At 36.3% G+C, this 18,005-nt stretch overlaps 1 protein-coding gene across 1 annotated transcript; it reads right to left on the bottom strand.

Moving 5' to 3' along the window:
* Window positions 1-5,180: 5,180 nt before the first annotated feature.
* Window positions 5,181-16,601, bottom strand: LOC139120126 (E3 ubiquitin-protein ligase TRIM56-like). Its single transcript, XM_070684229.1, has 5 exons — window positions 16,513-16,601; window positions 14,914-16,040; window positions 12,219-12,805; window positions 9,380-9,597; window positions 5,181-8,950 (listed from the first exon to the last, which is right to left on the bottom strand). Exons 2-5 carry the CDS (start codon window positions 16,013-16,015, stop codon window positions 8,881-8,883), a joined length of 1,977 nt encoding a protein of 658 aa, XP_070540330.1. The 5' UTR covers window positions 16,016-16,040; window positions 16,513-16,601; the 3' UTR covers window positions 5,181-8,880.
* Between the last annotated feature and the right edge of the window lie 1,404 nt (window positions 16,602-18,005).

Below are 18,005 nucleotides of genomic sequence, written 5' to 3' on the forward strand. Positions count from 1 at the left end.
CTTGTTATTGTGTGTGATAATTCATGGTAGACCAGTTCGCAGTCATTTCACAATACTGTGAACTTGGTCTTCAATGATACTTGGGGTAAAAACTTTGAAGTCAGCTCGAAAGAATAGTGCTGGTATAACACCCTAAACAGATGCATGTGAATGAGCTCTAAGAATCATTCCATGATGTCTATATCTTGAAAGGAACAAGTGGGTCGGTTAAACAATATTAAGAAACGAAAAAAATGGTATTTAATCTATCCATTAAAAAACATTACGTTTTCTGTGTCGGGCGCCAATGTGGATTATATTTGCGACATTTTGAAATTCCATTTAGTCATGTCATTTATTGTTCCATAGTTTATATTTCCAATGGTAAATATTATCATGGTCAAGCAATAACAACTGACAGGTAAACCGTGGAGTATCGGTGATGGAGCACTTACAGACTGCCTGACAAAGGTTTGTAACCCTAAAGTTTGCAAACTAAGAAGCGTAGCGCCCTTCTCTTGGAGTAATAGTTCTGGAAATCTTGAACAGATGACGATTATCTTCGTATGTACCAATGTCGAAATTTAAAATCGAATACAATGTACTGTATGAGGAGGCCTACAGATGCATCTTTGACGTACCCTCTTCCATACACAAAACTTCAATTCTGCATTTTCATATATGCTGCCTGTTTTATGGAACACATACCTACACTTCATGCCTTCGATTAACACAAGCAATTGAAACTTTATATACACAATTAAAATATTTCGCAAATATTGTCTCTGCTAATAGATTTTATGAAACACTACAATTTGTATGTAAATGTGACAGGTATATTTGTGTCGCCTTGTGCTGCAAACCTACCGATAAACACTTTTATCTGTGGGCCACTTTCTGTCACTCAGGCAACACTTTTGAAGCAATCTCGTGCAGTCAGTCTCTTCGGTATCGACGCATCTGCTCAAACGGTTTATTAAAACATCAGTCAGTGTTCCTATAGTGTATTGCTACTATTTTACTAGTTTTTGCAAGCAAAAACCCGTATTCATACACATAAAATATACCGTAATATCATCCTTTCAAACCACCACCCTTAAAAGAGCCCATAATATGACAATACTTTCTCTCAAATAAAATTTTGGAATTGTGTTAAACGTACGAATAAATCACCCATAAACAATTCAATTCCTATAGTTCATGCATGCAATTATGTCAGTCAGTAGCATAGGGTTCTTACGAGATTTGCTTGCTTGAAAGTTCAGCTCTGAAAAATATTACCATGGCAAATTGGTACAATTATAGGGAATCACCTATGAAATAACAAGTTCGTCAGAGATGTTATGTATTTTATTTAGTTATGTAATTCATTGTTCTACTGTTTATGTTCCCAAATGTTAATGTAATCATCGTCAAGCGACTAAGACTGACCGCTAAACGTTGAGCGTCGGTGATGCGCAGTCATACACTCTGTCTAGCCAAGGTCTATGTGACCATAAAGGCCACATTTTTAAGCAATCCCGTGCAGTCAGTCTCTTCGGTATCGACATATTTGCTCAATTGATCTAATGTTAGTTACTTTTTTATTATACCGGTATTTGAAAGCAAAGTACGCATACATAAAGTATTTAAAATTTGAATAACTTTAAATATACCATAACATCTTGAGACATGTTTTAAACAGTTTAAATAACACATAAAGTTTGATTTTGCTCGGTGCAATCGCGAATCTTTCTTGAAAGAATGGAGGAATGTCACTTGGCAACTGATTTATGAGTTTCACCATCCCAATATGGCTTATGACATGTTCTGATAAACATATTACAGTGTAACGTCAAAGCATCTTCCAGTGTGGATAAGCAATAATTGCCGTAAATCAACAAAAAACAAACAACCATTGTTGACATAGCATTTTCATTTCAATTAAGAAAAAATATTCCTTTTATCCAAAAAGGAAAGAAAGCCCAAATAAACACTTACATAAATCAGTACTTTATAGGATCTAGGAATTGTAGCAATTTTGACGAAAGTCTTAAAACATGAAACAGAACTTTCGTGATAAATTCAGAAACTAACTGAGTAACGCTGGGAAAACATGGATAGTTATCAATGAATTCCCAAATAGTAACGTCAGAAATGGTGTAACGCCAAATGAATTTAAAGGTAGAAAACGAAGAAGTTGCTGACAGTATAAAAATTGCTGAGGGTTTTCTTTAACTATCTTAGAAATGTTTGTCCCAACTCCGGCGTCACAAATTGCTACCGATGTCAACTTCAGGCAATATCTTAGGAGAAATCACAATGAGTCTTTTTTTCTTTCATCCTGTTGTTGCAGATGACGCAGTTAATGAAATACGCTCCCTAGATCGTAAGAAGGCTACCGGTCATGACTGCACTTACTCAGTATTAGTTATGCCGATGATTACATTTCTATTCTCCTAGCACACAACATCAACCTTTCATTCGTCGCTCGTTCACGAATATTTTCCTGACGCACTTAAGTTTGCCAAAATTACAGTTTTTTAATCCTCAAAAACAAGTAACATTTGCACGGGAATTTATACCGTGAATAAGCACATTGAAGAAGTTGCATCAACTAGCTATCTAGGTGTAACAATTGATCCTTCCCTATCCTTGAAACCACACACAAAGAATGTGATAAACAAAATAATCCCAAAAGTTGGAATTAATTCACGTCTTTGACATTTCGTTCCAAAGTTTATCCTCATTAAACTCAATAGTGCCTTCATCCTAACAGACGCAACTTATTGCTTAGAAATATGAGTAAATATTTACACCACTCTACTTGAACCTATCATGTACAAAAGAAAGCTGTCCGATTGATCACTTTTTCTGATATTCATTTGCAACTAAAATCCCCTTTTTCATCAACCAAACATCATCCATATTTTCAAATTAATTAAATACCGTTCTTACCTTTTTGTTTACTATTTCAAATATAACCGTTTTCCAATCACTATTAACGAATGTTTTCAACTTTCGTGCTATGGGTACTCATCACGATCAGTTGAGGATTGCATTTACTTTATTCCAAAATTTTATGGGTTTTTTTTGTATTTTTCATTAGCTCTTTATCTCTGACATATATTGTCTCCTTATTCAAGCCCTCTATGGTATCATGGATTATTGCTATTGGTTGTTTTTGCCATGGACTCGATTAGTCGTAGTGGACTATTTCCATAGTCCAAACAAGATAAAGGTTCCTTTTCAACGTAATACTCTCCCTGTAACTTTTCTTCTATTTATATGTTTATATGGCTGAATTACACATAAACAATTCAATTCTTACAGTTCATGCATGCAACTACATCAGTCATAAGCATAGGTTTTTGGCGAGATTGCTTGTGTAATGACAAACTGATATAATAGGGAATTATCTTTGCACAGAAATATTACACACACACACACACAAACACACACACACATATAAATATATATATATATATATATATATATATATATATATATATATATGTGTGTGTGTGTGTGTGTGTGTGTGTGTGTGTGTGTGTGCGCGTGTGTGTGGGGGGGTGGTGGGTGTGTGTGTGTATACAGATGTCTTCGTTGGAAATTACAGTGCTCGATGCTAAAGCAGAGCGTTATAAATAATAACACAATTACTTCAAGTAAAAAGAAATGATATATGTTACTTAAGTTTCATGCATCCTGCAATCTTCAAACAGAAGAAGTGAAAGTTCGTAGCTCAACACTTATATATATATATATGACCGGGACCTACCATTCTATTTGTAGGCGGTGTTAAAATTTGATAAATAATATTTGTTTTGGTGGCGACAGTTTGAAACTAATTAAGAGCGTTTGTTTTGGTGGCGACATTAAACAAACTGCAGTTCTGTAGCATCTCTTTATCTGGAAGCAAGAGAAATGATCTCATGATAATACCAATTGCTGCTTGATGTACTGTAACCATAATCAATCACCTCAGTTAATAATACAATTCAACATTAAGACTGGAAAATCTATGGTAATCTTTGACTTGTACTTTTCATCGTTCCGTTGCATTTGTGATATTTTAATGTAGTGCTACGTCTGTACTATTTGTAAGGACTTGCCGTGAAAATCTCAAGTAATCACGAGTAATATAGTCGACAGAAAGATTCAGTCGTGTATAGGTCTGCCGCAAACTTCAACTCACAAATTGTTTGGGCTGGAGTTGGCGGAGACCCATACACTGGCTGATTTTTCAGTCTACACTTATAGCAAATGATAGTTGTCTCGTATCTTACGATGACACGTACGTGAACCACAACATTATGCTCATAACACTGGTTCAAAGTTCACTTATGCTCCATTAACAGGGATTGAGCGAAACATACATAGAGTGTTTGCACTATGTGCACTTTAAGAGCTGTGCAAACTACTTATGAAATAAAAAGTCAATTTTAACATATCAAATGTGTTCTAGCTTTGCATTTGATCTGTAAGTTACTAGTAAGTTGCTGGTATTCTATCAGTTGCGAAACATCTTCACGGCAGAGGTAAAGTATTGTTCCTGACGCGTACCTTTTGGTCTCGATCTTTCTACAGTACACCCAGCACCCTAAAAACTTCCAACCTTTCACTGATAATACTCTTACATTCGGTTCAAATTTACCTCTGCTCTAGTCGATGATCAACTTTTTCTGAAGCGCTCTCTATGCCAACATTGACAAAAAGGATACGTCTCCCTGATCAATCGTTTGCATCAATTTTCACATCTATATCTGACATATGTTGTTTGCTTTTCAAGAACGGACATAGTCCTCTGTTTGTTGTTGATGATTGATTATTTCTTTAGAGATAAGAAAACTCGCAGTACTGCTTCATTTATATATTTTGAACGTTAATATAACTTGAGAGTAACAGTCTGAATAGCATTAATCTGACTATAATTTGTGCCTGTGTTATGTAAGTAATCAATCACACAGTCGGTTTTCAGAGCTATTGTGATAGTCATTGCAACAATTTTATGATGAGTCATTAGATACTGAAAAGAAAGTGAATTTTTAGCATGATATTTTGAAAACTAGCGTTTTTCTCGATAGTTAACACGGCAAAAGCAGTAATTATTAATTTTCTCTTTTTTGACGCGAATTTAAGCTTCGGCAAGGAGTTAATACATTATGCACTCACCATAATGTTTTAAATCAAAGCATCTTTTTAATCAACATAGTGGAAGAAACTGGACATTGATACACTGCTAAAAACTTTATAAACGAAATAAAACTATAAAACTAGGTGGAATATCAAGGTATTGTAAAGTTATGAAATAGACCCGCAATTCCTCATTTAAAACGTGTGAGTAGTGAAGACAGTATGTATTACATACTGGCTTTTCTCACACGTTTTAATTTAAATATAAAGTGTTTTGAATGTGGAACATTGCTGTGGTTAACACTATTAATACGATCACCTTGTATTCAAATCACAGTGAACTAATCAAGCAGCTGTAGCTTAAATGGAATCTTACACTTAAGTCGTTACAGATAAGGAGAAAATACATCAATTTCTCTTGTCTTTTACATTCGTTTGATCTCTGATTTTAAAAGCAAGTTAAAAAAAACATTAAGTGGAGCTAGCTGTGGTCCTCATATGTAGGAATACAAGGTGTTAAAGATAACCATTATTTTCTGGTTTGGTCATTCAAGTTACATGATGCTGGAATGGCCATACAGAGGGTCCGGAAGGCATAGTTGTGCTCGAATTATAATTTATTAGTATATTGATGAGTATTTGCAGCAAGATAAATTCAGTTATGCAAATTATATGACTGAGAACTGTTCACTTTTGAAAGTCAAATCATATAATTATTAATATTGAAGACGAATATTCACAGAGCGTGGATTATATACTAAAAAGCATAACGATTGAGGACGCGAGTTTAGATATTTTTCCCCATTAATATGATTTTCAAAGAAAATAAGGGAAAGGCTATGACATTTCAAATTATCTACTTTACAAAACATGTACATCTACAAGGTAAGTTTTATGTGAAACCAAATAGGCATTTAAATGAATGTGAACTTTTACAATATACCATGCTTTCTATAGATTATCAAACTCAAGAAATCTTCAAGGTTTACAAATGTATTGATTTTGAAAAAAGTACAAGTCAAACATACGCAAAAGTGACATGAATAATTTGACAACAAAAGTAACTGACAATGACATAGCCCCCCCCCCCCCCTTGTAATTGGGAATGGGTTGGATTGTAAACAAATATATATTAGAAATTGTATAAATAGCATAGAGTCATGTCCTTTTACCAAGTCGGACAGAATTAGGTATGTCATGCCCTGGCTCTTGAAATACCAAAATTCAACCGATCTGCAAGAAACTTGTCCAAGCATGTCTCAGTACAGTACAGAAGAGACTTCCTGTAATAAGGTGATGATAACATCTGCAGCAAGCGTCATCAGATTTAATGCAGTCATTTAGGATATAGATCTCTAATTGCAAACATTGTTTCCCTATTTAGCCGATCTGGACTGTCACACAATTCATTAAAGGTCATTAAATAAGTCAATAATTTATCGAGAGGATAACGCTATAACTTTTACACAACTGGAAGATAAACATCTTTACCATGTTTCATCAAATTTGATTAAGTATTTCTGGACATACCATACTAATTAGGAACATTCATTAAATATGCAAATTAGATATTTGATAACATGAAACTGATAAACATCTTTATACACATTTAAAGTAAAATGAGCTCAACATCTATACCAAGTTTCAACAAATCCAATGAAGTATTTCTTGGCATATTAGCCTAATTACGAAAATCATATTAAATATTCAAATGCGCATTTAATTTACATGATACTACTAAATGTCTTTACATGCTACTACACCACTTTGAGATCAACATTTGCACCCAAGTTCCATCAAAATTTGGTGCAGTATTTCTGGACATATCACACTAACAAGGAAAGTTCGGTAAATATGCAAATAAGAAATACATTAACACGAAACTGATAAACGTCTTTATACACAGTTAAAGCAAAATGAGCTCAACATCTATTCCAAGTTTCAACAAATCCAATTAAATATTTCTTGACATATCAGCCTAATAACGCATATCATTAAATATGCATATACGCAATTAATTGACATGATACGACTAAATGTCTTTGCATGCTACAACAACACTTTGGGACCAACATCTGTACCAAGTTTCATCAAATTGGGTGCAGTATTTCTGGACATAGCACACTAATTAGGAATGTTCATTAAATATGCAAATTAGCTATTAATTGACCAGATACTGCTAAACACTTTTAGGCTCAGCTCGACATCTTCAGCAACTTTCATCAATTTGCTGACATATCAAACTTATTACTAAAGTTCATTAAATATGCAAATTAGCAATTAAATGACATGATCCTACTGCACGTCTTTGCTCTCTGTTTAGGCTCTGATATATTAATATATGGACCACGATTAATCAAATTTGAGTTGGTATTTCTTGATATAGCCCCCTCATTACAAAATTTCATTAAATGTGCAAATTAGCTATTAATTGACATGATCCTGTTAGATTTATTTTAGTAAAGTCACAGCTCTGGTATATAAACATCAAATTTGAGTTTGTTTTTATTGAAAAATTACCGCAATTGTGAAAAATCATAAAATATCCAAATTAGCAATAAATTGACACAATACTGTCTTTATGTGCTATTACAGTTCTGTGACCAACATATGCACAAAGTTTCATCAAATTTGATGTAATCTCTTAAGAAACAGAGTTTTTTCAAAAATTACTAATTGTGCAAATTAGCGCTAATTGTGCGTGGCACATCCAAAACAATGATCATGCATATGTATGCTATAGTGCGTTGTACTTGTACCATGTTTGAAAGTAATTGGGTCAGGCATGTCTGAGATATCTGCGTGGACGCACGGACGAACGCAGAAAGGACGGAGTCCAAACCATAAATCGCCTGGACTTCGTCTGGGGGGACAAATAACTCTGGGTATGCATAAAATAGTACAGTTTACGGCTTTGAAAACTAATTCTCCAAAGTGTTATTCGTGCATTTTGATACTCTGCGGAATCCGTGTTTTTCTTCCTTTTTTACTGACTTCTTGTGGTAACAAAATAAGATGCGTTGTTCCTCATCCAAAATTCATGCAAAAATGCTGAGGTGACGCGTTTTGTTATCTTATTTTCATTTTTGAGCCGGAAAGATCCACTGCTGACATAGAAACAACAAAACTGGAATGAATACAAGTATAGTGCATCGGCAATTGTGACACCCAGTTCAGAACTGTGCCCACAGATATTTCATTTTCTACAGTTATGGGATAGATCGACTGAAAGTCGGAACCAGTCTATTTTAACTTCCTTTGTCATCTGCAGTCTGATCCAAAAGCGTTTGTTATGCCGCGGCACTGATTTCTGTCGTAGGAAAGACCCGATGAAAAATGTGTTTCAGATTGTGAGGCTCACATGCTTAATCTAACAGTCTGAGACGCACATACAGGAAAAAAATGTCTATTCCAACAAATTCAGTGGTATCAATATTTTGAATTAATGAAAGGTATAATCGTTCAAAGAAAGCATCACTTAGTTTGTGATGTGCCATATTGGATAATCTGGGTGGGTGGTTTTCTCATAAATAGCAACGGCCGTTTACATCAAATATTACTACCATCACATTGAAGGATAACACCAACCAAATTTCATAATGCTCTTACAAAATAGGAATGATTTTCTAATGAAAAACTAGTCATTTGTATGGCAAAATGTGTCCGTTTGTGTATATATGGTATATATGAACTGATGGCTTGATGGATGGATGGAAGAACGGACGGACGTACGTATATATGTATGTATGTGCAAAAATGCATTCCACCGGCCGAATGGCGAATTCTTTATTTAACACCTTTAGCAGCCAACTCTTCCTTGACCCGATTCAGATAGTCTGGGTCTGGGTAACCATAGCTGAAAGGGAATGAAATTATTAGAGTTTCGATGCTGCATAATTTTACTGGTCACACTTTCTCCATATGGAAATCAAAACATTTTTTAACCCTGGGCCGGGGTAGGTATAGTATTCCTGTCGATGATTAGATTGCGTTCACAGTGTGTAAACGCATGCCTTTCCTAATACTAGTAAGATACGATGTCAAGACCACGAAGAAAGACACTATGAAGAAAGTAAGATACATATTTCGATAAAAATTGTTCTAATGGTCCAACAAATGCAATATCGAAATATTCTGCCGGGGGAATTGTAGACAAGTATTACAAGATATTTGTACAATAGCATATTTTCTCCAGATAGAATTTTAACAATACTTTCAAGAGCTTGTTTTTTAATTAAAGAGCTTTGAAGATTATAGCTGCTTTCATTTTTGGGCTAAAACTTACCTATGAGGTCCACCATAAATGCTTGACTTATGACTGATACCATTCCAGATAACTGTATCTGTTGCACCAGTTGTCATTGATGTACCAATGGTGAAAGTAAGTCGACGATCAAAGGCAATCTTCAACAATCTCAATACCTCCTGACTTTCATCATTGTTAGGTAGATATGCAGTACGAGTTGTACCAGTGTACCTCTTTCCAGGGTTCGGATGTTCTTCCTGAAATGAAACACGCACATCTCGTTTATTAATCACGTGATAAAGGCAGCCTTAACACTGTGACGATTGGAACTAATTTGGGATAATTGGATGGTGAAGTAATGTCGATTTAATCTACAAATGTTATCTCATCTGCTTTTCTTTTTATATTACATACTTTTTTTTATGAGTAATTTGCGATATTGCAACATTCAGCTATATGGTACCTAACACTTTTGAAAAATTTGTAAAATATGAAAATCCAATTATCCCAAATTAGTTCCAATCGTGTTCCTTTGTTTCACCCTCATTTAATGAAAATTGGACATCATGCTGACCTTAGGTTTCTCGATTTATTCCCTAAATTAGTAGCAAATCAAATATGTCTTCTTTACAATATTTCATCGATTTGAATATAATACTGGTAAGTCATAAGACATGTTGTACTTTGAGAGCACCGTATAAAATGTTCAATAGAAGTTGCGATAATGTATGTAACTCTGAATGATAAGAAAGTTAAATACAAATGTTGTAAATCTTTCAAAAACCTTGTTTAAATGTACGTTAATTGAATTGACAAGAAGTACCCCTTATATTTTGGAGAGATGTTGAACGAATTTTTACATATAATCCCATGAAATTTTTCTCTGTTTGACGTCATTGTATACGAGTGTTTTTCGGAGCGGTACAACTTCGAGCCGAAGGCGAGAAGTTGTGCGGTTCTGCGAAAAACACGAGTATACGATGACGTCAAACAAAGAAAAATTCCGTGGGATTATATATTTATCACATGAACAGTGTTCTTACTTTTCGTTTGATGTGGATGGATCACAATTATAGTCGAGGATTGCAAAAATATTGTCGCAATCTGGGTTTTATTTCACGGGATTACTTTCATTTGAAAAGTAAAACGGCCCATCGCCCAGGAGATATGCAAATGTTTACTTTCATAAATCCGACCGAGTTGACATTTTGATACGCCGAATGCCATCTCAACCAACCTGACATACGGATTCGGTTACGTGAACTTGTCAATCATTGTCTCGCGCTGTTCCGACCCCAAAGAAGTCTGCCATCACGCATCGTCTGGTAAGAGGGGCATCACCGTGCTATCGCCTGACAGCGCTAGTGCTATAAGCAGAGTTATTTAGAATACTTTCAAATATATTTATTGAGGGAAGACAACAACAAGATCGAAACAGTAGTTCTTCTTCTAGGTGTCGTGGCTTTCAAAATATCACGAGCTTACGATCTTGGCTAGCCCAAAAAGTTCAGTCACCCACTATGACCCAGCAAAGTACATGGCCACAACGGGCCATCAACACCGGTCTTCGCCTGTGTCAACTCGTCAATCCCGATCCTGTTCGTTAATGTTTATGTCTTACGAACTTTGATGTTTGCAGTGGCACGTACCTCGCCCGTAGATACCTCCAAATTTTGTCACTTGACGAGTCAACGAGTCAAGTTTCGATACTTCCATACCAATCTTGCGATTGGTAGAACCAAGAAAATAATATTAAGTCGCATGGTTGGTTGAGCGCTAGAGTAGTTATGGTCAGTTAGTCTCTGTTTGAACATGGAGGTAGCAGCTACCTCCATGGTTTGAAAAGGTTTCATGAGATTGCTTGTGTCTGAAAAAGTTTCATGTGATTACATGTACGGACATTCACACAGGGGCTTAAAGGCGCCCTTCTCAATCCCTGGTTCTCGCATTAGTGAACGTGTGAAGTGCCCATTAAGAGTTTGTCATTCTTTTGTTTTCCATTGAAATTTTTATCAAGTTGATAATATTTTTGTTAGATAAATCTGATAATTGAGTGGGGCTTTAATTAAATACCTGTGACGCGTCGACTGGTTTTGCATTGTCTTTTGTTCAAAGGCTTATTAAATATGCATGTCAGTTTGCAGCTGAACACAAAAGTTGTTTGTAGAAGACTTCCCACAACTGACATGTATTTACATAGGAAGTTACACAAGCTTTTGGACAATGAGTTGTTGTTTTGACTTGACCTCTGTATTTGATAAAGGATGATCGAGAATATGGTTAGAACGAAGAAAGTAATGTCAAATATCAGGTTACTTTAGAAATACGTAACTGCATTGTGCATTTCTTGTCGAGCGGGGCTGTACGGAGGAAATGGTGAACGAGGTAATATAAGCGAAGGGTAGAATCAAGTCAAAAGATCACACTGTACAACAGGCGGCTTATACACTATTGATAGGCTTATTATTGAGTTTTTCTCAGTTTTCTCTGTCACTGTCAGTCCCTCTCCTTTTCTTCATGCTCTGACTGATCGTAGTAAATAAAATAAATGACTATATAGCCTAACCTATAGCCTCCTGACTCTTTATTTATTTTACACCCAATTGCAAGGACGTTCATCTCTCATATACACATCTTGTAATTAATTAGTCAACACAACTAATTATGTTAATCCGTGGGCTTATCAAGGGTCGGTCAACATTGCAAAGATAGAGAATGAAAAAGTACCTTTCCTATCTTTCGCGATGTTGACCAACCCGCAAAATTAGAATATAGACTCGGGTATACTCTCGAAAATGGTATTCTCGGTCATTCTCTTCGGCAAGATTTCCACATCCACAAATCAAAATAAACATTCAAACTTTTCAATTCGTCTTACCGTTTGTATACCACTTGGAAACTGATAGATAATCTCTATGCAGCCCCATCTTGTGTATCCTGGAATATGTGGGCTACTTTTAACGTGTACGTTCATTGTTCCTTTAGGCATGTTACCAGTGATTTTTCCGTAGACATCTTTGCACACCGGACAGCATGGTCCTTGTGCTTTCTCTGACCTATCCATACAGGACCTACAGAATTTATGTTTGCATGGTAAAGTCCTTGGGTTCTTCATTTTATCGAGACATATGGCACAGTCTCCATCTCCCATGCAGTCTGTCTTGGAGTGGCCACCAAGAGTGCTAGCACCAACGCTGTGCTCACTTGATTTTGGAATTGCTTTGTCATCTAGAGTATTAATTTTACTTTTACGTTCCACATATCCTTGCATCTTTTCGCGTACTGCATCCGTGTCACTGTCGGTGTTCTTGGAAGGACCTCTTGGTAAATTATCAGTAAGTTTACTGTGGGCCTTTCCTGACAGTTTCTCCTGCCTTAATGTGAAGGAAGATTGATTTATTTTACCTGAAGACGAACCTTTAGAGTAAGACTTCAGAAGTTGTCTATCTGTTGAACTCTCTTTATCTGAAACAAGCGGAGAATAATTTCATGATTACACTTATTGTTCGTTTTATTACTGAAGAATTCGACATGTGAACTGTTAAAGCTTTAAATGTAAAAAGGGTATACCAATTGTCTATGCTAGCACTAATTGTTGACATCACTTTTGTACAGGTCTGAAACACACTGTGTTAGCGGAAGAAAGAAGTGAACCACAGATACACAAGTAATTGTTATATAGAACTGCTTCCTAATATCGATAACAATGTCACACTGGAGATATGAACAACACGGTTCTGCTTCCATCGTGAGTAATGGTGTGTTGATAAACTTCTGTCGAGTGCATTTATTAGTTGATAGTCTTTCTTCCTTAAAAAGACCATTTGCTGAACTGTATCGGTTGCTGAAATGATTATCTGAAGATCGCGTCTCTTCTTTGGAATGGTTTGCAAACAATAAAGTTGCTGAAATGCCGTGATCAAAAATTTTGAAATCGGAAAGTTGTTATCAAAATTTTCTCGGACGTGTTGAATCTGAAGAAGAACAAAATGATAAAATAAACAGGTCTCCATATGTATTTTTGCCGTTTTCTCTTTCATTATCTCATACTCGTAATATTTATCACACACCCATTTTATTAGCATTGAAAAAAATTCAGTTCTTCATTTATTAAATTTCATGTGGTTTTAACAATATCATCAGTTTGATCGCAAAATATTTGTATTTCATCCGCTTCATTATAAGTTTTAAATTGCCATTAATTATTTGTAACATTTTGAGATCATCAAATTTATTGCCAACACTGTAGATACTTTACCGGGCACTTGCGGCTGAATCAACTTGAGGTACAGGTAGTGTACGCCTCGAAATTAAAAGACCTAACTTTTGTTCAAACTTTCCACGATTGAACCTTCAATTATTCTCTTACCAAATTAAGAATGAAAACGAACTTTCACCGTGCAGAGTTTGACGCCAGAGAAACAAATTATCTTACATTTACCGATATTTAAAATTCAAAGTGGTCGCCATCCCCGCGTTGACTTTTATTGGGGAAAATACAATATTCGATTTACTCAAAAAAACTGAAACGGTGATTTTTTCTTTCTCCAAGAGTTTTCTATTGAGTTCCCTCCAGCGGTAAACAACAAAAGTATTGGAAAAATTTAAGAGCCAAAACCTCTGTCTCCGAGGCGCATTCTACCTTTACACCCTATACATTGTACTATTGGAGTACGCTTGTTAAGTGAATTGCAGGATGGATGCCTCAAGTGTTCAAAGCAGCGAGGTCAACAAGGAGTGTCATTCCACTGTATGAAAACAATAGACGTGCACACCTCGAAAGTACAAAAGATTGCGCTATACATTTGGATCCAGTTTTGCAACTGTAATTAGAAATTATCATATAGAAATCATCTGCCATGGATCTCCTAATTGTACATACATGTATGTACACAGGTAGCAACAAGATTCTGCATCGATATCGTCAACCAAGGTCAAGAACAAGTATAATCGATTCCAACCTTTTCCAAAAAGCACAAACTCGAATTGATGTCAATCTAATGGACCATTGTTGACACATCGAACTACATATACCTAGGTTGCCGAGCTATTAGGCCTACACGCGAATACGAAAACCGTTCGGGGAGGGGGTACCAGTCTCTTTCAAGAAATTGTAACAAATGTGTTTTCAGGTTTTTCAATGTAAATATAGCGTTTAGAGCATTTGAGCAAAATAAAATTTTGAGGGGACAGTAAAAGCTGTCCACAACTGTCTTCCCATCACACTTTGAAAAGCTTTGCCTCCCATCCATAATTTTCCCTTTCCCTTCCCGACTACCAAAACTCCTCAATGCCCCTCTCCGCATGACAAGAGCTCTGCAATGCCCTCTTTTCGAAACGAAAGTTCCCCTCTACCCTCTAATCAACATAGGATTGTGTCTTTCCCACTGAATTGTAATAAAACATTCCTCCATTGTCTGACAAAATTAAAGGGACGCAATCTTCCCTACAATTGATACAATAAAATAAATCCCCTCCCGCCACTGGCGGACACCTTTTTCACAAAAACATTTTCATTGGCTGCCCAAGACTACTAGAACACCCCTTCTGATCATTCAAGTGCCATTACATACCTCTTTCCTCAACACAACCAAGAGTGAAATGTAAGCAATTTCGGTTTTCTTTAAAAACCAATACACAGTTTTCGTCATTGTCACTTATTTCAGTCAAATCATCCTGTCCTACCCGTTGACCAATCACCTTCTTTGCTGCCATGATATCAACAGCGCCACCAAATGTCAAAAGGTGATCGAGATATGACTGCATACTCTCTGCACCCACAAGTTTATGGTCCATCAGTTCTATTTTGGACTCGATTTGTTTACTTTTCGGTGAATATTTGTCGGCGACTTCAGATAACAAGAGCGATTCTTGTCTCTTAATTTTCTGGATAGCTTTTTTAGCTATTACTTTAATTTGTGTTTCAGCAGTCACTTTTTTCTGCTTCAGATCTTTCCCCATGTCACGAAATCTTTCCCTTGCCTTTCTTACATCGTTCACTTTCTGAGCAACTTGCCCTCTGTACTGTTTCATCACAGGCATGTATTTCTCTAGTGCCGTGTCTATCGAAATGATGTCATGATTTGGCGGTTTGTGCTCGACTACTGTACACTTCAGGCATGTTGGTACTTGACACGAGTCACAGTAGAATTCTAATTGTGTGTTGGTGTGTTTCTCACAAAATCGAGGTTGAATCAGTTTGAAATGTTCAGAAGCCATTTTCTCGTTGTATTCACCAACAGTTGTGAGCTTATGGTCTTTTAGTGACCTCACTGTTCGGTGAATTCGAACACACTCTTCACAGAAGAACTGGCCGCAGTCTGTACACCAATGCATAGCTTCGCTGCCACAACCTTCACAGACAGCCTTTGTCTGTCCAGAACCAGGATTTACGTCACTGATGACCTGAAGCAGGTCATTCATAAATCGGTTGTTGTCTATAGCAGGTACTCCGCTACAGGGCAAAGGCCATGATTCCTTGCAGGTTGGACAGATCAGCTGATTATTGTTGGTTTTAACCCATTTTGTCAGGCAGGACGCACAAAAAGTGTGATAACAAGGTAGTATTTTAGGAGACTTGAAGCGTTCCATGCAAATTGCACACAGCAGTATCTGCTCATTGATGTCTGTCAGCAGTTTTATTTCCCTCGTTTCTGACGACGCAGCTGTAGCCATCTTTGTTATCTTGACTTAATGAATTCTGTAAATAGTAAATAATGATTGTCAGAAATCGATGGTAATTATAAATTATCTTTGCCAGCAGTTTCTTTTCATGCTTCTTTATTAATGCTGTCTTCTCAATACAGTTTTACTCGTGGAATCGTTTACTGTTGTGCGGTATCTGGATAGCGGTGAAAACGAAAGGGAGTGATTTCGGCCTAAATTGTATTCGATCAATTAGGCTTTTTACCGGGAACGGGCATGATTGTCTTGCTAAAATAAAACCATTTGGAAGGGACAACTAGGATAAAGATGTTCTGTATAAAGTTGTTTCTTTTCTAATGCTCATTCGCCCCAACAAGGCAAAGTTCTTTCAACCCGGAACTTGTAAGGAAATATCAGTGAATATTTTACACTTGGCAACTTAAAAGGACTCAGAAACTGTTATTTTAGAAACTGTGTTGAGTAATATTAAACTTAATCATGAAGCAGAAGCTGATAACCAAGCTTACCTGAAATTTCCGAATTTATAAAACTGTAAGTCGAGACAGAACAGGAAAATGCTTGAACAGGTACAATACTGTTGCGCTGAGTTCGAATTAATAATTCCCCGAACTGGTGAGAGCATGCGCGATGCGTATTTGGCGAGGATCAAGAGAATACTTCGGTTTAACCATGACCCCAGACAGTATGTTAGTAACGTGTACCCGCATAGTGACCAATCAGTGCAAAGTACGAGGAGATGGTACAATGCGAACAGATAAAGAAAAATTCTCAGATCTCGGGGATCAAGTTTTTTATGAAATGATAAGAGGCTAAGTACAGTGAAGTTAGTAGTTTAAATTGAATCTGAATTTTAACTAATGACTTTGTATGACAGATAGATCTTATCTGACCTCCACCCTTGCATAAATTTGCAAGATTTGCCTTTCAGCGTTGTTTAGGTGTTAGACTACGCAGCGTAGTTTATACATGTATTTGTGCATGTAGGTCCAGTCACAGGTGATCTGCGACTTTTAAAAATAAATTGACGATTTAATTCACTGCGACCGACGAGTTTCTAAAATGTGGTCGGACATGCAAGTTGTGAAAGTATTAAAGCTACATTTTTGCACCCTATATTACGGCATTACATGTTTTAAAGGGGTTCCGGGTCCTGAGACAATAGAAGTTTTTCTTTTTGTCGCGTATTCAGCCCGATTGTAGATAACCCATAGTTTTGGCAAACATCCGTTATCCACGCCTGAAAAGGTTGAGTATGTTTTTCTTAGTATTGTACTTCAATGACTGTATATCTGTATTAATATGACTATAATCGTATTGCTTATTGAAATCTTGTATAGTGCCTTCCTGCTTTATTTTCTGAATCGTCGGGAATGTAACCAAAGCACTAAAAATATCTATTGCTGCGGTCACACAAAAAGTGGGTATCGCAGGCATTTATGGGATTGAATTACATTTCTTTTTACGTCAGGTGCAATCTCAGAAAAATTTGTTTGGTTTTCTTCCGAAGTTTGCATCCACCAGCTTGAGGTACGATTACATGTTTACCTTGTTCCGGCGTTGATGTTTTCGTTATATTTAGGCCGCGTTCACAAAAAGTGGTGGGGACTGGAGAGGGATTCGAAAATTCTGGGGGTAGTTCGGGAAGACATGATATTTTACTCTGCCTATTGGGGACCTGAAAATATTTTGGCTCCCAACATTTTGATGTCGTGCAATGGTTCTAATGTCAGAAATAATAAACAAAATTAAGAACCGTTTTGTCGCATTTTATGACTTTAATCTCGAAAAATCTAAAAATGTATGAATGCCATTAATGTCTTTGTAAAAACAGCAAGTTGGCCTTGTAATGGGGTAGGAGTTGCAACTGTTGATAATGTTTTTATTTCGTTGCAATGTATCAAATACAGTTTCTTGGTGTCTTTCTACAGCATGCTGAAAAACACAATATTCAGTTTGTCAACAAAGACCGTAGGTCTAAATATTGGTGATAATTCAATTG

This window comes from Ptychodera flava, chromosome 20 (genome assembly GCF_041260155.1).
Source record: "Ptychodera flava strain L36383 chromosome 20, AS_Pfla_20210202, whole genome shotgun sequence".
In the NCBI taxonomy this organism is placed as follows: domain Eukaryota; kingdom Metazoa; phylum Hemichordata; class Enteropneusta; family Ptychoderidae; genus Ptychodera; species Ptychodera flava.

Coding starts and splice junctions, on each gene's coding strand:
- LOC139120126 (XM_070684229.1), bottom strand. CDS start 16,015: ATGGCTACAGCTGCGTCGTCAGAAACGAGGGAAATAAAACTGCTGACA. Junction 12,806..14,913: donor TGGTTGTGTTGAGGAAAGAG/GTATGTAATGGC, acceptor CGCTTGTTTCAG/ATAAAGAGAGTTCAACAGAT. Junction 8,951..9,379: donor ATTTATGGTGGACCTCATAG/GTAAGTTTTAGC, acceptor ATTCCCTTTCAG/CTATGGTTACCCAGACCCAG.